At 34.6% G+C, this 25,271-nt stretch overlaps 3 protein-coding genes across 4 annotated transcripts in view; 1 reads left to right on the forward strand and 2 right to left on the reverse strand.

Moving 5' to 3' along the window:
• LOC129905314 (AP2-associated protein kinase 1) overlaps nt 1-7,093 on the reverse strand; it is a 43,620-nt gene extending 36,527 nt beyond the window's left edge. Inside the window, exon 1 of one of the 2 annotated variants that reach the window (XM_055980766.1) lies at nt 6,854-7,089. In XM_055980766.1, coding sequence (XP_055836741.1) covers nt 6,854-6,992 — 139 coding nt within the window. In that variant the 5' untranslated portion in view covers nt 6,993-7,089. Of the gene's footprint in view, nt 1-6,853 lie in introns of both variants that reach the window. The other variant, XM_055980765.1, reaches the window with a different exon arrangement.
• Nucleotides 7,094-14,829: 7,736 nt separating this feature from the next.
• LOC129905155 (uncharacterized) lies at nt 14,830-15,913 on the reverse strand. Its single transcript, XM_055980557.1, has 4 exons — nt 15,813-15,913; nt 15,466-15,753; nt 15,057-15,402; nt 14,830-14,989 (listed from the first exon to the last, which is right to left on the reverse strand). Exons 1-4 carry the CDS (start codon nt 15,821-15,823, stop codon nt 14,876-14,878), a joined length of 759 nt encoding a protein of 252 aa, XP_055836532.1. The 5' UTR covers nt 15,824-15,913; the 3' UTR covers nt 14,830-14,875.
• Nucleotides 15,914-18,089: 2,176 nt separating this feature from the next.
• LOC129905745 (glutathione S-transferase C-terminal domain-containing protein homolog) lies at nt 18,090-24,539 on the forward strand. The gene is made up of 2 exons (XM_055981308.1): nt 18,090-19,068; nt 23,543-24,539. The coding sequence occupies exons 1-2, from the start codon at nt 18,271-18,273 to the stop codon at nt 24,506-24,508; spliced, it is 1,764 nt and encodes a 587-aa protein (XP_055837283.1). The 5' UTR covers nt 18,090-18,270; the 3' UTR covers nt 24,509-24,539.
• Nucleotides 24,540-25,271: the final 732 nt, after the last annotated feature.

Here is a 25,271-nt window from a genome sequence, read left to right on the forward strand (position 1 = left end):
AATAAGGTTACATGTTACAAAAATAATTTTTGAACTTTTTTGCATAAATTTCTCAAGATGAAATCTTATGGAAATGAAATTTTATTAATTAAAGTAAAAATAAAAGATTTTTTGATGTTTTTGCTAGTATTGAACAATAGGGCTATTGCTAAAAGACAAAGAATTTGTCTTTTCCCGTTTTGTACTCTCCAAAATATATTTCATCCAACTAAAGCTTTGAAATAATTCAATCGGATTAGGTAGTTAGATACCTATTCTTACATCTGAAATTTTTTTCCAAAAGTCAAGATGTTACTCTATTCACGAAAGTGAACTCTTCGTTTTTCATCTTAATTATATTTATTTATTTCTATTTATAATTTCATCGTATAAAACTTTTTTTTAACTTGAAATAAATTTACTTACTTTAAACATGGAGAAAAATAAGGCACTAAGAATTAAGATTATACTCTACGTCTACATAGTTCACATTTTCTTAAAATAATAAGATTTCTAATAAAAAAAAAAAAACTAGAATCCGTTTAAACCGTATTAAAATCATAGTGAACTTCAATTTACTTTAATAAGAATTTTCTTTTTAAGAAAATTAAACTGTATCTGGTTATTGAAAATTAAATATGAAACAAACGTTCAATTTTATTAAGACTTACATTTAGCACCGTAGATAATTGTTTTGGAAAAAAAGTATGCAGATTTTCACTTAATTTAATACAGATTCAAATAATTGTTTTTAGCATGTCTTTTTTTCCGTAAATCTAATTCAACAAAAAAAGGAATTGTTGTTTTCTTTAAATGCAACTACGTGATTTGCGGTATTTTTTCTCTTATTGAAAATTATAAGATCTCGTGGCTTAACCCTTTCGAACCCAAGCTATGAAAATCAATATTAAAAAATGTTTTTTCAGTATTATCGTGTCAAAAACATCACAACTAAGAAATATGAATAGCAAAAAGTTATGTTCCAAATAAAATAAGTAGCAAAAGTAATGTGTTATTCTCATGTTACGTGTTAGTAACATACACTGACAACTGAGAAAATAACTTTTTATAGAACAATAATATATGCTACTTCTGCTATGCCAAAAAGCAAAACACCTTCTGGATTAACTTTTTTTATAACTTTTTTTTCAAAATTATGGCCATGTATAAAAAAAAAATTTTTGCAAAAAAAAAAAGAAAAAGTGTGAAATTCAGTTCTTTTTTCGATAAAAAAAAACTAAAGGTATGATATTTGATTAAATTTTTGTAATAATCCAGTAACTAGGCATCATTATCTTTCAATTAAGCCATCGAAACCTAAAAAAATATTTAATGGAATATTTTTTACGAATTTTTAAAAATATGTTACATGAGAGTAACGCTGGGTCCGAAAGGGTTAAAGTGAACAAGGAAGCTAATGTTCTGATTTAAATCAGAATAAAGAGAAACAAGGATTTGACGCGCTTTCCTGGAAGTGGATATAGCCAAATTGTATAAGTATTTTTTCAGTCAGATTTGGGACAGTTGAAAACTGCCATATAAAATCGTTTGCACAACCTGTCAATGCGAGCAGTTATTTTTACTTATTACACCTTGTGGAAAAAATGGAAGTAGAGAAGAGATTCCAGGTATCAGGAAGAAAACATTGATGTTACTACTTTTTTTATTTTTTATTTAAAAAGTTTTTATGACCTGTAGTCCAAAATGCGTTTCGCCCAGGTATACAACAGTTGGGCCCCTCAGTTAGTATTTTTATTTTCATTACTTCAGTTTTCTGTTTTTTTTTTTTTTTTCTTCTGGTTTATAAAAACTAAAGTTTTACCTTTTATTTCTTTTGCGGCCCATACAAATTTAGATCTCGCTGTTTTGGCCCCTAGTAACCAATACACATGCGTGGTGTAAGCTCTTTATAACTATAAGGCTTTGTGTTGAACATAGGACCTTTTGATAAATTTTTACAAACTTTTTCATGAAAAAGTTTTACGTATTTAAAAAAAAAAACGCTCATTGAGATCTATTTTGGGTTGAAATCAATAATTTCTTCATGGTTTTATGAATTTTGTATGGTCCTTTATAGGTTAGGTTAACGTGGCTATCAGCAGGAGAGCTGATACACTTAGACCATGATTGGTCCGTTGTGATACCACAATGAATCTTTGAGATTTTTTCTCTTCCTATTCGTTGAACCATTTGGAGCTTCTAATAAAGCGAGCGAGACTACCTATGTCTATATTTGCTAGCTCACTAGGGTTGTTATAGAAGAATTTTCCCAAATGGAGTCTACGTCTTTGAGACAACGCAGGAAATCATTGGAATAAATTTCGAGGCGTGTTGCGTGCTTGCCTATTATACAGTGTCCTGTTATGACACCTATTCTGCCCATAATCTCGTAAAGGCCCTAAACACAAAAAATTTAGTTAGGGCCTTTACGAGATTATGGGCAGTATTACGGAGCTGATTTGTGATCTGCTTAGAGATATTAAACAATTAGAACGCTTCAGATCCAGTATTGGAAAGATCTGTTTAGTCTCTATACATGTGGTGATATTATTCCACTTCAGGTTTGTTTTTATTTGTTGCATCTTTTTTGAGCATTAGTTTACACGTAGCGATGGGAATACCTATGTTGACCTTATTTGGAAATAAAGGTATCTGTGTTCCACATTTGGCAAGTTCATCAGCTTTGCAATTTCCTGAAATGTCTTTGTGACCCGGCACCCAGCAAAGGTGAATGTTAAACTGCTGTGCCATCTCTATCAGAGATGATCGACAGTTAAAGGCAGTTATTAAATTGGTAGAGACAGAATCAAGAGATTTAATGGCTGCCTGGCTGCTGTCCGAGAAGATACGGATATCTTTGTTTGATACCACGTTTTCTTTCAGCCAAGACAGGAGTTCCTTTATTGCCAAAAGTTCTGCCTGGAACACGCTACAGTGATTAGGAAGACGAAAGGAGAGATTTATATTTAGTATATCTGAGTAAACACCTCCACCAACTCCATCTTCAGTTTTTGATCCATCCGTGTAAAAATGGATCGAATCATCTTCCAGGAATTCCCTATCCTCCCAGACTGATCTAGAGGGGATGGTTACCTGAATGTTTCTATCAAATTGCAGTTGTGGGATGGTGTAGTCTATTTTACTTGGGATTGATCCGAAAGAGTTCACAATAATAGAATGACCAATGGTATTATTGATCCATTGTGAAGAGGCTTTGAGACGAATAGCTGTACTTGCAGCCATTTGTTTGCCATATATGTCGAGGGGTGTTAGATGAAACAGCATGTCCAGTGCTGCGGAGGGGGTTCTGCGAAGTGCTCCTCCTGTGCACAGACAGGCTGAACGTTGGACTTTGCTTAGTTTAACACAGTAAGCATTAATTTCTAGAGCAGTCCACCATACTGACCCCCCCCCCCCCCCCTATGTTAGAATCGGTCTTTATAAGATTGCATCAATACTTTACTTCTATGTAAGACTAGGAAACATTCAGACAATTATTAAACACATTCAACATTTTTGATTGAAAAATTTGTTGATAAGGAAAAATGTGCAAATTCATAAGAAAATAAAAGAAGGTTAGGTTAGGTTATATGGGCTGACAGTTGATTTTGTTACCGTCACACTTAGATCAATGTAGATCCCTTGTGATACCCTGAAGTATTGTAACTTCATGAAAAAGTGTTAACCTATGAATGCTATGGTTGTTCAAGCCATTTAGAGGACTTGACAAATTTCAGTAGGCTATTGCCTGAGAGTTCCGATAGTTCTTCTAATTCATTAAAGAAGTAACTTCCTAAGAATTTTTTCCTAGTGCGACAGAGTGCTGGGCAGTGACAGAGGAAGTGAACAGTGTTTTCCTGTTCGTCCTCATTTCCGCAGCCTCTGCATAGATCATCCGTACTAAGCCCCATTTTCTTTTTGTGGTATCCTAGTAGGTTATGACCCGTTAAGACGCCTATTAGGGATCTTAAGGAAGGCTTACTAAGTAGTAAGATCTTATTTGATTTTTTCTTGTCGAAGTTCGGCCATAGTTTCCTGGTGTGACCGCAGGATTCTAGGAGGTTCCATCTATCATTGGTTTTTTGAGAAATCTTGTTGACGATATTTCGCTTTATTTCACATTGTGGGATTCTGATGCTATGGTCTATGAGAGAGGGATCAAGAACTGAGCCCTCCCTTGCAAGCTCATCCGCTTTTTCGTTGCCGAACACATCACTGTGGCCGGGAACCCAGCAGAGTCTTACATTATGCTGCATACCAAGAACCCTAAGCTCTTCGCGACAGCAAGAAACAAGCTTTGACTTGATTAAGGTGGCAGAAATCGCTTTTATTGCCGCTTGGCTATCAATGAAAAAGGTGATGTCAGCAGGTGATATCGCCATCATGGATATTTGTTTAGCAGCATTTTTCACTGCCAATATCTCGGCTTGGAAGACACTGCTGTGATCGGGGAGCCTGAAGGAAAAACCTGCACCAACCCCAGTGTTCATTTTCGAACCATCAGTATAGATAACGATAGTCGACTCATTTGAGAAAGGTACACTGTTTTCCCAATCTTGTCTGTTAGGGAAACTGACATTAAAAGACTTGTTGAAGTCTAAGTAAGGGGTCATGTAATCTGTACTTACGTTGTTGCCAACGTAGTTAGAAAGGATCGTAGTATGGCCGTTTTGACTAGTATTCCAAATGTTAGTTTGACTGAGTCGTAGGGCGCTGTTCGCTGCTAATTCTTGTACGACTAGATCTAAGGGAGTGAGATTAAGGATTGCTTCCAGACCTGCGGTTGGAGTGGACCTCATCACCCCCGTAGTGCTAATGCATGCTGCTCTTTGTACTTTGGTTAGGGTCTTCAAGTTCGTGGATTTCTCCAGAGCTTGCCACCAGACTAAACTGCCATAAGTCAGAATGAGTCTGACAATGGCGGTATACATCCACATGATTATTTTGGGATTTGGTCCCCAGTTTCTGCCAAGAATTCTATTGCATGAGTAAAGTGCAAACTTGGCTTTCTTATATCTTTCTTGAATGTTTGGACCCCAGTTAAGTTTCTTATCCAAGATCACTCCGAGATATTTCGCTTTATCCGAAATCTTAAGTGGGGTGCCATCAATTTTTGGCACTGGAAAAGGAGGAATTTTCCTTCTGTTTGTGAAAAGTACCAGTTCTGTTTTAAGGGGGTTTACTTTAAGACCGCATCTCCTGGTCCAGTTACTGACCTTGGATAATGCGCTTTCTAATTGTTCGCTTACAGTGGTTAGGTATTTACCTGTCGCTAGAAGAGCTAGATCGTCCGCGTAGGCTATAACCTTGACACCGCTGTTATTCAGTTTGATGAGAATCTCATTCATCACCAAAATCCAAAGAAGAGGTGATAGAATACCGCCTTGTGGGGTTCCTCTAGATGCGTACATTTTTATATGTGACCCACCTAATTCACTATTTATTTGTCTGTTTTTCAACATGCACACGATCCATTTTATGACCGTGTTTTCTATTTTAAGATCAGTGAGTGCTTTTTCAATTGCACTGTTATGAACATTATTGAATGCTCTTTCTATGTCTAGAAATGCTGCGAGGGTATATTCTTTAACCACAAGTGACTTTTCTATTGTTCTGACTGCACAGTGTAAGGCTGTTTCAACACTTCTACCTTTTGTGTATGCATGCTGAAAGGGTGATATAGTCCCCGGTCTTAAATAACTGCGGATATGTACATATATCGATTAATCTTTCAAGAGTTTTGAGTGTAAAAGAAGTTAGACTGATAGGTCTGAAATCTTTTGGTTCTGTGTAACTGGATTTACCAGCTTTTGGTATAAAGACAACTTTGACTTCACGCCATGTTTTAGGGACATATCCCAGTTGTAGGCTATTTTGGAATATTGAGATCAGGTATGGAATAATGAATTCACTACTTTTTAGCAGCATCAAGGGGAAGGCGCCATCTAGGCCTGGAGATTTATAAGGAGAGAAGGAGTTGATGGCCCAGATCAACTTTTCTTTCGTAATAATTTCTCTAGGAATTTCACATATTGAGTGCAAAGAGTTTGTAGAATCATTTTCCAATTCAGAGTTACAACCTGGGAAATGGGCTTCCACCAGGAGTTTTAGACTGTCTTGACAGGATTCTGTCCATCGATTATCAGGCCCTTTTAGGGACCCTATAGAAGTATTCGTCTTGGAGAGTATTCTCCTTAGTCTCGCCGAATGGTTAGTACATTCGATAGTGCTACAGAAGTTTCTCCAAGAGCTACGTTTGGCTCGTTGCGTTTCTGTCTTGAACTTTCTCTGACTGGTTTTGTAAGATTCCCAGTCACTTTCTGCTCTAGTGCGTTTAGCACGGTTGAACAGTTTTCTTGTTTCTTTTCTTATGCTAGTGAGCTCAACAGTCCACCAGGGTGGTTTGTTGTTTTTCTTCGCCGCGGTAATGAGAGGACAGCTTTTGTCCAATGCATCGCGTAGAATTCCTGTGAATTCCTCTGTCAGTTTATCAAGACCATTTGTGTTTAGGTTATTGTCAATGTTTAAGTGACTAATGTTTTTTACTATTTCCCTATTGAAGACATGCCAATCGGTACGCCTATTATTCCTAAAAGGCTTAATGTGCCGGGCAGCATCAGGGACATAGAATTCTATTAGCCGATGGTCGGAAAAAGAGATTTCATCTAAAACCTTCCATTGTTCTAATTGGCAAGTAACTGAATTACTCGTCAAGGTAATATCAAGAACTTCTTCCCGTGTTTTTGAAAATAAAAGAAACAAAATATTATAAAACCTAGAGGAACCACCTGCTTCAACTTACAATATTTAACAATTTTGAATATAATTTATGAATAAATACAAAAAAGAGTTTTCTTAAAAACACTTCACTTACCTTCTGCCAGCACATCTTCAACCGTCACAGACACTCGACCCACAACAAACACCTTGCCGACAAAACTATTTGTCTCCTTTGTCGTTGTGCTGTTTTCGAGCTTCTCGTTTTTGTCAAATTTTGAGAATATTTTCTTCATTGTGCCTGGATTCTTTTGTTTCAAAGAGACACAAAATCTGGAACACAAAGCTTACTTGTGTCTCTACTTATGTATTGGTTTGTTTTTTTTTTTTTTTTTTTTTGTTGGCCAAGATTAACCTTCGGCTGTAGGTTAATCCCTGCTCTAGATTCTTTCCTCCTGCTTTTCTCTTGTTGTGGATTAAAAAAAAAAAAACTAAACCAAAATTTTTAAAGAAAAATGCTGCGAGTGGGTGGCAATCTGGCAACACTGATTACACCCTCTCTCTCTCGTGTGTTTGCACAATTTTTTTTTCTACTTCTTCTTTTTTTAATATTTTTTTTTTTAAAGCACACTTGTCGAGTCACCCTCAAATCCTCATCACGATTTGATCTTTTCTTTTCTAGCAAAAAAAAAAAATAAATAAATACAAAAAACTTTTTAAAACTTTATTAATAAAAAATAAACAAAAATTAAATAATAACACACGACGAGTTGGCGACAATCACACACACACACAACGACGACGGTGAATTAGATTTGCATTTTTTTTTTTTTGCTATTCCTTTCCTATCGGAAAAGACGACAAACGACGACGACAGCGACGAAGATCCAAATCAGACGAAATTGCACACAAAAAAAACTTCAAATAAATTTTTTTTTTTCTTTTTGGAAAAAAAAAATATAAAATTTCAGATTGATGGGCGTTTTGGAATTAAAACATTTTCTTGATCATCATTTTTTTTTTTGTGGGATTTTCAGGGCAAATCGAAGCTTGTCTTCATGCATTTAACTGCGATTTAACTTATTTCAATTTGATTAATTTATTTGATTGTGAATTTGCACAAAAAAAAATAAATTGACATTTTCAGGATTTTCTTTTTTTTTTGTGAAATTCTTGTTTTTGTTTGCGTCTCGCCCACACTCTACTCTTCTCACATCGAATCGATTTTTTATTGGGAAAAAAGTTATACAAAATAAAAAAAAAAAGAAGATATTGCTGTTTTTTTTTTTTATTTTCTGTTTGAAAGGATAAATTGATATTTTTTATTATGTTGGGAATAATTTAATTTTATTGGTTTTTTATTGAAAATAATTACAATATTTTTTTTAACTTGGTTTTGTGAATTTTTTCGCTTTTTGTGTGTGTCGTCCTCACCTGGAGAACTTTTCACTTTTTTAGCGAGCGATTGCGATTCCCCTTTTCTTTTGGTCGACTGCGATGAGAAACGTCATTGAAAAGTGGAGAGTGTGGATTTTATGTTTGGAGAATTTAGAGTGAGTGGGTTTTCATATTTTGGTGGCTAATGTGATGTTGGGAAGAATTTTGTAGAAGATAAATTTTTGTATATAGGGCGATTCTGTAACCTGTTTAAGAAAATAGGTGTGTTTTTTATTACAACCGGTCTTAACTAGACAAAAAAAACGCAGTCTGGGCTAAGCAATTTACATGTTAAATACAACAACACCTTAGCCCCTTGGGCTTAGTTGTTTAGCCCGGAGATTTCTCTGGGCTTAACTTTTTGAAGAGTTCTAAATCTGTGCTACCAAACTAATTTTTTCATAAATTGTTTAGAATTTGTTTAAAAACGTGAAAACTCACGCTTGGAAAGGCAAAATGTACTAAAATAGTTTTGCTAGCATACATTTTTGTATCTCTTTGTAAAACATACATGAAAAATACAAGGAAATGACGAAAGCGAAAAATATGACAACTCTAAATTTTTGCTGTGTCAGCTGTTTTCGGAACATTCAATATACAGTGCTGCCAAGATTTCAGGTTAAGCCCCGAGGCGTTTTTTTTGTCCAGTTAAGACCGGTGGTAATAAAAAACACACCTAATATTAAAAAAAATGGAAGCACACATTTTCGAAATTGATCAAAATGAATTGCGCAAATTTTATTGAAACTAAGTGCCAGTTGTACAAACGTGGATCAGCCTTGGTTCAGGAATTTAACCCACCGATTTCGGCGGACTAGCTGCGGGTCAACTTCGGTTCAAGCATGAATGTGGCTATTTTTACATTTATGAACCTTGAACCAGTGCTAAAATTCAGCCTTGCTACCTATTTCAGAAGATAAAAGTTGCTGATCCACGGATTAAATATTTGTACAACTGGCCCTAAGACAAAATACAAATACAAAATTCTCTGCAAATTTTAACTTGGCTAAAATTTGATCAAGAATTTCAGTCGAGTTGTGCTAAAAAATCATTTTTCTCAAAAAAAAAAAAAATCCAAACTAAAGCCTAGTACGCTGCTGATGCGAAACGAAATTTTTTCGTTAACGAAATCTTGAACGAAATTAAATTTATTTTGTTTTTGCTTTTAAACTTATTTTCTGATGTTTTTTCTTGAATTTTTTTAGTTGTATTTTCATAATTTTTACTTTGCTATAATAGCCGATGGTATTTTTTGTTAACATGTGAGCGCTTTTGACTTTGGAGACTTCAGAATTTTTCGTTTCGCTTCAGCAGCGTACTAGGCTTAACTCAAGAAAAATGGAGAATACAATAGCCGTTTTTTATTATCACACATGATCCATATAGAAGATCATTAATTAACACGTTTTACAACAACTACATGAGATCTTCCTTTTCATCAGGATCACAATTCGTGATTCTGATGAAAAGTAAGATCACGATTTGTGATTTTGATGAAAAGCAAAAGATCTCATATAGTTGTTGTAATACGTGTTAATTGATGATCTATATGAATCATGTGGAATAATAAAAAAACAGATAATGCCAGCTAAAATTCAGTGAACAGAGGGCTTTAAACGTAGTACACCGCTGAAGCTCAGTAATGCCGATTTTTCACGACTCGATTTTTTCCGTGCGACGAAGGCTTTTGATTCGTGTGAACGTAAGCATATTAATTCAACTGATTTTTTTTTCGTATTGTATTTTTTCCGTGTGACATAAATAATATACAAAATTTGAAGTGGGAAACTAAAATGCGATTTTTTCGCTGAAGTTCCGCAGAACACAGCTGAAATTCTTAAATCAATTTAAATTGCTTGTTTTCACTTGAGCCGAAATGGGATAATTTCGCATGTCAAATCGTATAGAAAAAAAATTTAATTTGAAAATCGAACTGACTTGCGTAATTCATTTTTTGAAGGGTAATTTTTTTAGATATACCTAAGAAATAAGGTGTTTGATGGGAACTTTTCACGAGTCGATTTTTGCCGTGCGGCGAAGCTTTATTTCGACTCGTGTGAACGTAAGTCGCAGGCGACTAAAAAGTGACAAATCTCCATAGAAAAATTCTAGTCGACCGACATAAATCGTGCGGCTTAAATCGACTCGTGAAAAGACCCAATAAGTAATTTGCGTGGAAGGCAAAACACGTTTATTTTGCCTCAAAACGACGATTTTATCAATAGCATATTTTCACTCGACACTAGAATTCATAAATGAGATAATTTCGAAAATTATAACATTTCGAATGTCAAATAGTATAGAAAACAAAACAATTTATTTTGAAATTAAAAAGTTTTTTTTTTAGAATTTGTTAGGTAATTTTGTTTTGATCCCCACTGTTAAAAAAGCATTATGTTTGTTCGAGAAAAAACTGCAGTTCCAGTTAAGTGTCAACACTGATTCTACAAAAAAGAAAAAAAACGCGGGCTTCTAGTCTATTTTTTTAGAACCAAATTGAACACAAGACCAAACGGTAAATCGTAAGTATGTACCAAGAAATTTGTTTGTATAAAATTTAATTTAAATTCAACTTTAACAAGAAAAGGTGCATACATTTAACCAACTTTAATATATTTGACCTCAAAATTCTTGTAAGTTCCAAGTTCTATTATAGTTTCCTGCTTCTGACGAGGTAAATAATTTTAATTTGACTTTGTTTCAAGTTCAACCATTTCATAAATATATCCCAGATCCATCACGAATCACAATGCAAAACCAACAGCGTACTCGCACCCCACTTCACAACAAAGTCGACAAACTATATCAAAAGTTTATCTGAAAGACTTTTTACTCTATGCAACAAACAACAGTTAACCGATATTTGTATCATCGCTTCCGATGGAATCAGATTCAATGCCCATAAAGTTGTTTTGGCAGCTGGAAGTGATTTATTCATGGAGATGTTTGCAACTCCTTTAAAAGAGTCAAAATCAAATGAAGTCGCATTCAATGATGTAAATGGTGAGACTTTAAAATCTATTTTAGTCTTTATCTATACAGGAACTATTGACCTTAAAATGGATACAGTAGAATCCATTTTGAAAGCATCAAAAAAATTTCAAATAAAACCGTTAATGGAAGAATGTTCCAATTTCATGGCAAACAAATTGGACATTTCCAATTGTTTGAATAATTTACTCTTTGCTGAAAAATATGACTTAAAAGAACTCTGTGAGAAGGCGTCCAAATTTGCTTATAAATATTTTGAAAAAATATCAAATAATGAAGAGTTTTTAAAGCTTAACGAGAATCAAATATTGTTGATTATTCGTAACACAGATAATTATGGGATATCACAAAAAATTGTCTTTTTAAAACTGATTGAGTGGATTGAACGTGATCCACAGAATCGTGAGAAGTCGGCCTTTAAATTATTTTCTCAAATTAAACATCAATTGTTACGTCCGGATTTTATTAGACGCAATCGAGATAAGCTTCCCAATGAGCCTCAATGTTTGAAAATGATCTGCAATTGGTATGAATGGCATTTGTTTTCGGAAAATACGAAGTCGAAGGTGAGCAGCCTAGATGCTAGTGAACTAAATGAAAGTGAACTTGAATTTTTACAAGCGGAAATTGAAGAAACAAAATTGATTTGGTAATTTCGTTGTAACTTTTATATATTCCAACTGTTTTCTTTTTTTTTTTTTTTAATTCCTACATAAAATATACCCAGTTGATATGTATTTTTCTTTTTTGAATTTTTATAATACAGACACTTTTGTGTTTGTATTGCTGAAAGAGTGATTCTTCAAATTACTTGTTTAAGCCTGGTACGCTGCTCGCGCTAAATTTTAGCTCCCATACAAATTATCGAAAAATTTTATCTGACCTAAAATGGATCCCATACAAATTATCGATAACTTGTATGGGAATTTTATCTTGGCTAAAATTTAGCGCGAGCAGCGTACCAGGCTTAAAATAAAAATTGACTTATGCTTTGATGAAATATGTATATGAACTTAAAAAAAAAATGTCCGCATTTTTTGAGAAAAACTAAAAACGCAGTTTTGTTAGAATCAATAAGTCTATTATGTATACCAAATTTACTCAAAAACGTTAGAGCCGTTTTCGAGAAAACTGCAATACCTTGAAAACCTTATATGGGAGATATGCGTTAAAAAGGAGATATTAAAAAAATAAAAAAAAAATTTGTCTAGGGAGTAACGTAAAAATCATCTGTACCAAGTTTCAAGCAAATCCATCCATCCGTTTAGGCCCTATCTCGATATACATATGGACGCACAGACACACAGACCGACGGACGGCATGACGAAAACCACTTTTTTTATCTTCTCCATCATCGTAATGTTGGTTCTGATTAAGGCTAGGCGCACACATGCGATTTTGATCGCGCGATTATTCAAATTAGATTACAAGAATTTCAATGACTGTAGACATAATTTTAAAATTTTTAATCGCGGGAAGCATGTGTGTTTACAGGCATTGAAATCCTTGTGATCCATTTTTGCGACTGAATAATCGCGCGACTAAAATCGCATGTGTGCGCCTAGCCTAAAACCTCAAATTTTTTTTTCTACATGAAACCAATACTTGCCATATAGAGCAAGTAAAAAATAAATCAAACATATCCAACCTTCTTATCGGCCCAATTCTGCTATTCGATTCACGTGAAACTCTTAAATAAGAAGCGTTTAAATGGGGGTTGAAATAATATTTAAGCAATTTTTTCTTCCTTAGAATTCCTAAAATAGACGGAAACAACGTTTTGCCTAAGAAAGTTAAGGGTTTTTCAAAGCCAAGACGTTTTATCATAATGCTAGATTTATGTTCGATTTACATTGATCTGCATACCGAAAAGTAAAGGGGGATAGGTATGACCGTAGACCGAGAGCCGGGATCAGATTTCTTGCGCGAGAGGTAACCGATTCATATGAATGTCAGAGGTAGTCTGGGTCATGGTGATGACGAATACCTTAGTCTGCCTGCATTTATTGGGGGCTTTGTCGAGAAAAAGCGCATCAAAAGTACCATTTTTCTGAAAATCGATTTAGTGAGGGTAACCACTTAAAATTAATCACAACAAAAACATAATTGTTAAAAAAAGAGCCAAATTCTCCTATGTTAAAATTATGTTGGCACAAAAAGTACTGAGATATAAAAGTTTAACAAGTTCTAAAGATTGATTTAAAATTTGTATCAATTAAATTTTGTTTGCCAATTTTTCTTTTAATTAAAGATTTTTAAGGTTATTTGAAAAATTGCCAAGTAAACAATCAAAATTTATTTGATACAAATTTAAAACCAATCTTTAGAACTTGTTAAACTTTTATATCTCAGTACTCAGTACTTAATTTTTTCCTTTGTATGCACCTCAAGACCCATCACTGTACCAATTACAAGTTTCTACGATAGCGGGAAGTTCTTCATAATTTTGATGATCTGTCAGTGAGTGAGTCAGTCAGTCAGTTACGGTTTTTGCGATTTCTGAAGCTCAGGAACTACTCATCCTAGGTAGCTGAAAATATGTAAGGAGTTTGTGTTTGACCAGCTCAACAAATGGAGCGAGTTTGAAATTTCTGACATATTTGGTATAGAAGTTAAAGGGGGGTCGAAAATGGCCTGAATTGTTTCCTGTAAATAAGGTTATAGTGCCAAAGTTGCTAGAGAACTTGGCTGGGCACTACCGTGCCCCTTGATAGATATCCAATGCCACACACTCACTTATAACAAATATACCAATGGCAGACATTTTAAGTGGGGCCAAATCCCGGCAGACGGTCCCGAAAATGCGTTTTTTTGTGGCGTTTTTAGACTCTTTTGTAACCACCTAAAATTAGTGGCATCCTGTAGCGGTGGACTCCCTGATGATAAAAATACCCATGGCAGACATTTTAAAAGTTGCCAAACCTCCGGTATACGGTCCTGAAAATGCATTATTTATTACTTTGAAGTTTTTTTGTCTACAGATCGAAAACGGTATTTCAAATCGAAAAACCGTTAATGTAATAAATGAAGGTAATAAAAAGATTTAAAACTTTTACTACGAACTAATTTTCAAAAAAAGCTCAAATAAAAAAGATATGACAAAAAAAAGAAAATTAAATGTTTCAAAAAACCAAAACCAACCTAACTCTTAAACCAAAAACCAATTTAACATATCGTCGGCACAACGCCAAAACCGCGAATCTGCCTTTTTGCGACATTTTTACTTTAATGCGTCATTTTACTTGTTAACGGTCCCTCTATTGACTGCCTCGATCCCAATCCTCCATTTGTTGCCTAAGAGCATTAAATATCAATGTCCGTTGCACGAGTTTCCATAAGATTGCATGAGTTTACAAAACTTTGAAGCCGTTTTTCTCAAAACTACAATTTTGCAGATTCGTGGTTTTGGCTTTGTGCCCACGATATATTGCAGGAAATTAAATTATCGTCAAGTTTGTCATACCTACATTATTTTTCTGTAGGTTCGAAAATAAAGTAAATTTTTTATAAAAAAAAAAAAAAAAAAAAATGGCGGCCAAATGACTGGGTGCGATTGTGCAAAATGTGGTTTTCGACTCGTGTTTTGATAGTCTTTCGAGTCCTGAAGTCAAAATAAATTTTGGAATTTTTCCCCAGCAAAAGTCTAACTTTCCCCTATTAACACCTAATAATAAAAAGTCTTGTAGGCAGAAAATACATTTTTTTTATTTAACTTAAAATCTACGTCGTTTAAAAAAATCCTAAACATAACTTATAGGCACCTACTGACGAGTTCATTGATGGCTGCTTTTCGGTTACCATATTCTCCGCCTCTCTTGAAACTAACACTAACCTTTTTCTGCCAACCGTCTTTAGGATTTCCAAGCTAAAAAAAAACAAACAAATACATATTTTAATTTGATTAAAATTCTACAAAATTAAACACAACTTACCGCAAATGGACTAATAAATGAGGTAACTCTTTCGAAATTCGGTCCAACTGTGAATATCTCATGAATGATATCCTCCAAACAAATGATTCCCTTCTCGCCAAGATGCTCTTCAATCATTGTATTCGATTGAATTGGTGTCTTCTTGCGGTCAATCATGGCGAAACCTTTTTTGAATAACAATTCGCGAACCGTTGCTATTGTGGGATAACCATAACAGACAAAAGGTTCAGCCAGTCTCAGAAGAATTTGGTTTTCTTTGTTATTCTTTAGGAATACGGCCTGATGACGTTTTGGTATGTTCCAAGCTTTGAATATTTTACTTGTTGTTTCGTCAAAGACTTTCTTGCTGCAAATAAAAAGGCAATTTCGATAAAATAAATACTAAAAGTTTGTGGCTGTTTTATTTTACCCAGCATGTCTAAATACAAGCAAAAGCTTTTCGTTTGTGTCTTCTTCCCTAGTCACTTTGCTATGCAACAAAGTTTGCTTGATGCGGTTGGAAGTTCTTTCGGCTTTTATGTGATTCATAACAAACGACTCGGCACGTCTGAATTTGTGGTGTTCCTTTTTTTTGGCTAAACGCTTTTGATGCTCTTTGCGTTTCTGTTCGACCACTGATTTGTCTTGTAGAATTCGACGCCTTCGATGGGCAAGGACTGCAACAGTTTTGCCAGGAAGTTTGTTAGGAACTGCATATCTATAATGGTTAATGGTCAAGTTATTGTATTGTTAAATTCATTTATTATTTTAATTTACTTGTCAGACATGGTTTTATTTTATATTAAAATTATAAAAAAATATATTTTTAAGCGACGTAAAGGCAAAGTTTCTCACTATAAACACGTGCGGGTAAAAAGAAATGTGTCAAAATTGACAGCCCCACGTCAAAGTAAAAAAAAAAAAATGATTGTAGTGAAGTTGGATGCAGTTTAATTACACATTTTTGAATTTGTACACTACAAACCAAAAATAAACATTTTTTTTCATCAAGCGTAGTACGCAGATGAAGCGAAACGAAATTTTTCGTTGGTCAACGAAATGATTTCGAAATCTCAACGGAAAATATAAATAATAAAAAATAAACCTAAACACTAGTCTCAGAAAGGTATACCATATGACAAAATGAAAAATAAAAACAAATAAAAAACAATAGGATCATTATTCCGCACACAATTAATGTCCCAGCGGCGACTCTGTTTGTGTGCGAAAAAGAGATGTAGACTTATCAATTTCGCTGTGTCGAACTGCGTACTTCAGAACGAAAAGCAGAACGGAATTTTCGGCTACATTTTCGTTGCGCTATTTTTGTATTTGATTTTTTGTATTAAAGGCTTAAGGCTTGGCCACACCGGAGGGTACGCGGTAGCGGTAACGATATTTGTATTAAAAAAATTCCACATCGGAACGTTGATGTGTCGGTTTGAAATTTTTTTCATACAAGTACCCGTACCCTTACCCGTACCGCTACCGCGTACCCTCCGATGTGGCCAAGCCTTTAAGGCTTGGCCACACCGGAGGGTACGCGGTAGCGGTACGGGTAGCGGCAACGATATTTGTATTAAAAAAATTCCACACCCGAACGTTGATGTGTCAGTTTGGAATTTTTTCCACCCGTACCGTTACCTGTACCTCTACCGCGTACCCTCCGGTGTGGCCAAGCCTTTAACCACACCGGAAGGTATGCGGTAGCGTTACGGGTGCTTGTATGAAAAAAATTCCACACCTGAATATTGATGTTCCAGTTCAGAATTTTTTTTATACAATTATCCGTACCGCTACCGCATACTCTTCCGGTGTGGTTAAGCTTTTAAGGCCTGGCCACACCAGATGGTATATGCGGTAGCGGTACGGGTAATTGTATTGAAAAAATTCCACATCTGAACGTTGATGTGTCAGTTTGGAATTTTTTTTATACAAGTACCAGTACCGCTACCGTCTACTTGTATGAATAAAATTCCAAAATGATACATCAACGTTCAGATGTGGAATTTTTTCATACAAGTACCGTTACCGCTACCCGTACCGCTTTCGCTACCGCATACCATCTAGTGTAGTCAAGCCTTTAAGGCTTGGCCACACCGGAGGGTACGCGGTAGCGGTACGGGTAGCGGCAACGATATTTGTATTAAAAAAATTCCACACCCGAACGTTGATGTGTCAGTTTGGAATTTTTTCCATACAAATACCCGTACCGTTACCTGTACCTCTACCGCGTACCCTCCGGTGTGGCCAAGCCTTTAGTCTTCACGGGTATGTACATATAACTAAATTAACACAGCTTCTCCACCGAGCATACAGCTGCCCAGCATCACAGCCACAATCCAACCCATAAACAGCACAATTTTTTCTGTTTTTGCTCTTGAGTTTGGAGATATATGAAAAATGTGTTGTTTTTCTGTTCTGATGTTTCTCAAAAAAACTTTTCTGATCTGTCCTTTTCCTCATTGAACAAACTTATTTGCTCAATATTCAAAACTCACTCCCTGAACACATCCCACCACCATAAAAAAAAATTCTTCATCATCTGTCAAACCTCCTCATCTGGGAAACCATTGAATAAGAAGTACAGGAAGGGGTGTTTATCCAAATAAGTGAAGCCGCTTTTTATTAGTGTGAGTTGTACAGATGCACATGTATTGGTAAAGGGTCGGAGTGCAGATATTTTGTTCACTCAAGGGGCGCCAACAGAAATGTAACTGGTCTCGTGAGAAACTTCCGTATAAATGCTATTTTTCATCATAATTATATACGAATTTTAAACTGTTTTTTTTCCTAAACTAAAAACAGACTGAAAATTGTTTTAAAATCATCAAGAGTAGCTGAAACATTGGCGGTCAATGATTGCATCGCCTTGTCATCACCAATAAGAGTGAGTTCGCCCCTGGAAAACGAGCTCGAAATTTGACAGATTATATAAAATTTTTGACAGTTTATATAAATTTGTTTTTTTTTTTTAATTTTTTTGTGGCTTCACTCGCCAACTCTATAGGTGTGATATACACCCCTTCCTGTACTTCTTATTCAATGGGGAAACCATTAAACGAACCAAAAACAAAAAAATTATTTCTTTTTGTTTCAACTTTCTATACTTTTTTTTATTATTTTTATTTAAAACCAGAAATCTATTCTGCCAAAACTTTTATTAAAGTCTTCCTACACCCACAAAAGTTTTTTTTGCTTCCTCTTCTTCCTAAAAAACTTCAAAAACTTAAACATGGATCAACTATTTGTCGAAATCGAATTGATCAACAGAGATAACCAAACCGAAATATACACCACCGTGCACTCGTTCATTGCCCTGTATGTCTACAAGTACCTGAACTCTCCCAGCAATATCAAACTCAATTATGTCAAGACATACTTCCACCAACATGCTAAAATAAGACTTAACACTGAAGCTCTCAACGAGCTCAACGACGATAGAATTATTTGTAAGAATAAAAGTACAATTCAAGCAATTAGGGATCTCAAATTACCTGCTTATGTCAAGGACAAGAACACTTTCATTTCTGGATTGTGTGCTGTGTGCAGGGAAGTTGTTGACCGCAATGTCGATTCCGATCGAAGAGAATTGCTGGGCTTTAAACAGAGTTGTCTGTTGGCACCAGCAGAGAGTTCGATATGGACACGTTTTTGTGAGGTTAATATTCTGCAAGCTCTGGAGGAGGTTCTTTTGGGAACGACGACGACGAGCACAGAGTCGAAAGTATACGAACTGCCACAGGAATTACCCAGATTTGAGGCTCATATGGGTGAGCCTGTGCGAATGCATAACATTTACAAGTTGGCCAGGGAGAATGCCAATAAGAAGAAAGAGAAAAAGGGTAAAGTTATTATTGAATGCACAACACCAAAGGAAACTCTGGGCATCGAGCATCGATTTGCCGAGGGGATCACATTTACAATTGCCGATTTGTTGCTCTATCCATGCTTCAGACTGATTTTAGGACAAATGCCAGTTAGTTTAGTGACGGCGGATGAATTGCCTCGGATTCATCGGTGGATGAAGGAGGTGAGTTTTTTTTTTGTTTTTGTATATAGCTTTTAAAGTTTTAAAAGAATTCTGAATTAGTTAAGTCGTTAATCGGGTTTTTGTACATTAGGGTAGTCCATTTATAACAGTTTCTGACCTATCGTCCCTTCTTTTCGCAATTGTTGTTAGATCTAACTTTTGTTTATGCTTCTTAACATCGTCTTAGGGCAAAAATTGGGAAGGGGTCATAAAAAAAATAGTGAACTTTGTTCAAAGTAGCATTCAAACAGACTATGCTCTTCGATATACTGATTTTAAGCCAGTAGCGCTGATAGACTTAATAACAAGGAAACTTTGGGAGACTAACCGGGTAATGATTGCAGATCACGTCTCGGTTTTCACTGACGGGTCCAAAACAGACCTAGGAGTAGGGTCAGGCATTTTTTTCAGATAACACTCCCATAAACAAATAATTGAAAGTCCCAAACTTCGGTAGTGTTTTTCAAGCGGAAGTTTTTGCAGTTTGCGAAGCAGCTTCTTTTTTGAGATTGATGTACATATGTACAGTGGCCATTGTATATATAAACTATAGTACTATCATGAATGTGAATTTATTAGGTCCGCTTCCTTGAACTAGGGTGCGCTGCAGTAGCTTTATTCCAGTTTTGGAAAGTAGAATGAAGGAATAAAATACGTGTGTAAGAGGGAGAAAGGTACTTTCATCTTTTTAAAAGGATAAAGAGAAAAAACCGAAATCATATGTTTGAATTTCGACCTTCGAAATAGGGAAGGAGAAATGTAAACAAAATATTTTTTGTTTACAACGCTTTGTTTATTTGTTGTTGCCTAGGTGATAGTAATTTGAGTATATTTAAATCAAACAATTTATTTTTGCGAATTTGAATAGATTTTTGTTTTGGGACCTTTATTTGATATATTCTAAGGCAATGTTGCAACATTTAACTTATCTTGTATCGCTTATTATTTATTAGGTATAGTTTTTACCTTATAATTAAAATTGATAATATAAAAATAAGTTTTAAACTGCATCATTTTGAGTTATAAAGTAAGTTAAAAACTAAATCATAAAAGGGAGCGTCAACGAGTCAGATGAAATTCAAAGGAAGGTCATTAGTTTTTGGCATAACAAAATGTTAAATGTTTTCTTAAGTTTTATGATTTTTGTCAAGTTTTAAACCTTTCGTTTTAATTAATAAAAAAGCTCAAAAATTTAACAAAAATCTTAAAATAAAAAAAATTAAAAACTACATTGTATGTGTACAATGTACCTACAATTGCATATCTACAAATTTTTAATTATAAAAAATCCACTTTTCTAGAATAATCAGTTGTAGAGCGCCCTGTATTAAGAAAGCAAAAGTTTTTGTTTTTATGTATTAAAGTACATAAAATAATAATATAGCATTACTCGCTTTATTATTTCATTAATAAAATAAATTACAGTTAAGTTAAATGTTGCAACATTGCGTAAGAAAATATCAAACAAAAATTCCAAAACAAAAATGTATTCAAGTTTTCAAAACAAAATATTCTATTCGACATCAATCACCTAGGAAACAAGGAAAAAATATTTAAAAAAGAAGAATACAAAAAAAAAAAAAACATTTTCAAAGAAGAATACAATTTTATTTTTAAATTTTATTTCAAACGTGATTGCCACATTAGTCAAATTTAACTAAAATATTTAAGCAGATTTTTATAAACGCGAAATACATACACTTAAATACAATCATCTTATGCCACATTCACTGCAAGTATTGATAAAATGTTTCGAGACCATGTTTGAAATTTAATGTTTCATTATTTTCTAAGAAGTTAAAAATGCTTCTCACTTATTAAAGAGAGAAGATTCAAACAAATATTCTACAGAATTTACGTTTTGTTAATTTCGCTGTCAAAAAACTGAATCTAAATGAAATTCAAAAATATTAAATGTTTCTGGACATCATTAATCTGATGGGGGAATTTTATAACTCTTTTACGAAACTTAAATATTTTTGCTATTACTATTTATCATATAAGACTTTATATATTTGTCTTGGTTAAAAAACAAATATCTACTATGTATTTATTTACAATTTTTTAAATTTATTTGAAAACAAAATAAGTTCTTAGAATCTAATCTGTTTAACTACATAAAAATAATAATTTTTACTTATGGACATTGGACAACCGTGGTTGTACGTTTTAAGTTTTTTTTTTTCAATTTTTAATAAACAATTTCCATTTCTACTTATGCATCTTTCTATCTCCCTCTATCTACAAAGCTAAATAGTGACATTCCCCCTAAATTGAAAATTTAAATAATATTCCAATATTTAAATAATATTCCAATATTTTGGTGACTCCTTCATTATCTGATTATTCTTAGTCCCCCACTCCTGCCTAAATCATTCCAGGATTAGGTCCGCTCCCTTGAACCAGACGGCGCTTCAGTCGATCGAATTCATGATAGTACTATAGTTTCTATATACAAGGCAGTGGCGACAAAATAAATAGCACATGTACCCTAAAATTTCTAAAAAGAAAGTTTTTCGCACTTTTTTAACTTAAAAGAGCTGTTTTATTAATGAGGAAGTAAGAACACAGATATATTTGATTTATTAAAAACGAAATTAAGTACATTGAATTCTTTAACAAAAAATAACAACAAAATCATTAATACACCTCATGTTTTTTAGGACAAAATAAATAGCACATTTCCTAAAAACAAAAACAAATTAACAAAAATTTTAACACAGTTAAAAGAAAATAACTAGTATTTGGTTGGGTAATCCTTATTATTTATCACAGCATAAAACCAGCGGTTAATAGACGTAACAAGACTCCGAAATCGTTCAAAAGGTACTGAGTACCAAGCTCGTCGAAATTCCTGCCAAAGTTTGTCCAAATTTGAGGTATCAGACCTGTTAATCGCTTTTCCCACGACACTCTACAAGTCCTCAATAGGATTCAGATCTGGGGACTGGCTTGGCAATTCCATAACACCGATTTTTTGGACGGATAGCAATTGTTTCACAGACTAAGTCTTATGTTTTGGATCGTTATCCTGTAGAAATGTCCACTTAGGATTTCCTTGTACTTTAGGTGGTCCATAATACCCTCTATCCGATGAAATGGCCCCACACCATGCCCCACCATCCTTTATAGTCTATATTTTATACTGCGGGTCACATTTCAACTGCCCCACGCGGGGAATTTCCGTATGGGGCACTTGGAAATGCCTCTTATGCCGCATAGGGGGCATTGTGAATTCTTGGCCTCGGTGTTCGTTCTTTTCCCTGACGATTGATTGGAAAAGTTTGCTTTGGAGTTTGAGAAATTCCAGAATCTTGGGATCAGTCGTCATTTTTTTAAAGATGAATGTTGTTTTGATAATTACGAATTGAGTTCGTCGCCAAATTGTTATATACGTTCAAGAATACAAGTCTTTATTTAACAAGCTAATAATTTAATTTAATTTTCATATTCATATTGTTCTACTACATTATAACAAAGCTACGTGATTGATTTTAATATAAATAGTTACAATATTAGTATATATTACCAAGTGTTTTTCTATATTGCTAACAATTGATATCTTCATAGATAGCCAGGCTGCAATTAAAGCCATTTCCTCAGTTGTCACGAAGTCCAAACTAGTTGACCCTAATGCCGACTTTTCACGAGTTTGATTTTAGCCGCACGATTTGTCGTACGGCTTAAGTCGACTAGAATTTTTCTATGGGGATTGTCACTTTAGTCGAAAAGCTTCGCCGCACAGCTAAAATCGACTCGTGAAATGTCGGCATAAGCACAACAAACACAGTTACCCTTCGATGGGTCCCAGGACATCGTGATATATAGGGCAGATGAACTGGGTTTCAAGAAATCTGTGGCCGATCCTTTCTAAGAACAAAATCGAGATCCGAGTGGGATGATTCGACTTGTCGGATTATCACCCCGTTCAACCTAACCTAACCTAGCATATGTTTCTGAGGCATTCGATGGTAATGGATTGGATACCTTTCATGGTAATCCAAAAGATCTAGGATCTTTCTTTTCCAAATGGCCCAGTCTAATTCTCCAGATGAAAAATTTATATTTCTGGAACCATCCATCGCAATCAAATAAAAATTCTCCATATTCGTCTTTAAAAAATTTCAAAATCTATCTTAAAATTCTTGTCCTTTAAAAACCTTCTTCTTTCAAATTTTGTATCTTTATAAAACAAGTATTTCACGAATAGGCGAAGAGGGGCACATAACCTTTTATAGTTTTTAAAGTTTCAAAAAGATTCTGCATTCGTAAAGAAATAATTTTTTGATTTTGTTATTTTCATATAATTTCCAATAAAAATGTATTTAATATTTTATTTGATATCAAAAACAAATTTAGAGAAAATCGAAAATGCAACAAGTGTAGTTCTTATTTAAAGTAAATAGTTTTTATGTAAACAACTTCAACAAGTTTCCACTTGAAATGGCTCTAATCAATTTTTCTTCATTTCAAGATTGAATCCACAGACGAACAATGTCAGCAAGTTTTGGAGGAACTATACCCTGAGATTAACATATCAAAGAAAACGCATACATCGTACAAAATGCCCGAGTACGAGCACACAAGTTTGTACAAGAGCGATCCGAAACGCTACAAACCCCGCAATAGAATCTTCACCGAGCAGAGTGAAATCGATTCGAGTTTGGAGAAACTGTCGCCGCTCCAAATCGAGTTCTCGAGCGACACCGATGTTGCTTACGATATGCCAATCGATTGGAATGCCATCGAGCCAGACCAAAGTAAAACTAGTGCGCTGCCTGAAGAGCGGCTGGATAGAAAACGAAAGCAACTGGAGAATGTAGCGAATGCTGTCAAATCTCTGGCTGAAGATGGCGATAGAATTATAGACTTTTGCAGTGGAACTGGTCATTTGGGTATTTTGTTGGCCCTAACACTGCCCAAGTGTTCGGTAATATTTCTCGAGAACAAAGCAATATCACTGCAAAAGGCCAAAACCCGAGCTGAAGAGTTGGGTCTAACTAACTGTCTCTTCTATCAATGCAACATTGACTATTTCGAGGGTATCTTTGATATTGGGACATCTTTGCATGCGTGTGGGACAGCCACTGATATTGTCCTGAATCAGTGCATTCGGAGCAGGGCTAAATTTGTTTGTTGTCCGTGTTGTTATGGATCGATTCAGCCAATGCCACACATAAAGTATCCTTTGAGCAAGAGATTTCAATCGGCATTGAGCGAAAGAGATTTTTTGCACATAGCTCATGCTGCAGATCAAGCTCACGAATTGGGAACATTGAATTGTAAGCCAGAGACAACGTTCCAAGGGCAAATGTGTATGGACATTGTTGATTCGGATAGGAAACTTCATGCCGAAGAAGCTGGCTATGAGGTGATATTGACACGATTACGTCCTGAGAATTGTACACCGAAGAATAGATTACTTGTTGGAGTGATATGATTGTGGAAATAAACTTAATAAACGATATTAATTATTTTTTTTTATATTTCATTATTTCTAGGAAGATTATTGATTGTGACTTATACTTTCGTCTTTAAATTTATATTAAAAGAAAGACCTCACCTATATAAGTTTATTTAATTAAGTCATAGAAACCATTTTCCCTTTCAGAAAAAAGCTTTTCCATAAAAAAGAAAAAAATTCAAGTAACAATTAAGTTCCATTCAAAGCAACATCAATCTTTGCATTTGGTATACTTATGATATCATAATTATCACCATTTAAATGATCCACCGAAGACCGAAGAGGAGTCGAGTCTATATATATAAAACTCCATTCATTAGAATAAGGTTTAAAGCAATTGATTTTACCATTTTCACCACAAATAACGTATTAAAGTCCACCTGCAACAGTACCTAGAGGACTACAAAGTGGTTCGTTCATAGGAGCGACAGCTTGCCATTTTTTGAAGAAAAATTATATTTATTTACAAGCCTCTTCCAAGAACAGTTAGCATAGCAACCGCCAACGATATACAGCTCATGATTTAGAACACCTAATCCAAAGCCTTATCTTGGCATATCACATTGAAGTAGATAAGTTAGTTCATTTGACTGGAGATCATAGCACTTTAAAGAATTATTTATTTTAACAATAAGCTTGTTATTAGTTGTAAGTAATTTTTCAATTATTGACAATGGAAAGCCTGGAAAAGTTTCAGATGCTTTGCTAATCCCTGTAAATTTATTAAGAAAAAGTTAGA

The sequence above is a fragment of the Episyrphus balteatus genome, chromosome 1 (assembly GCF_945859705.1).
Source record: "Episyrphus balteatus chromosome 1, idEpiBalt1.1, whole genome shotgun sequence".
NCBI lineage: Eukaryota > Metazoa > Arthropoda > Insecta > Diptera > Syrphidae > Episyrphus > Episyrphus balteatus.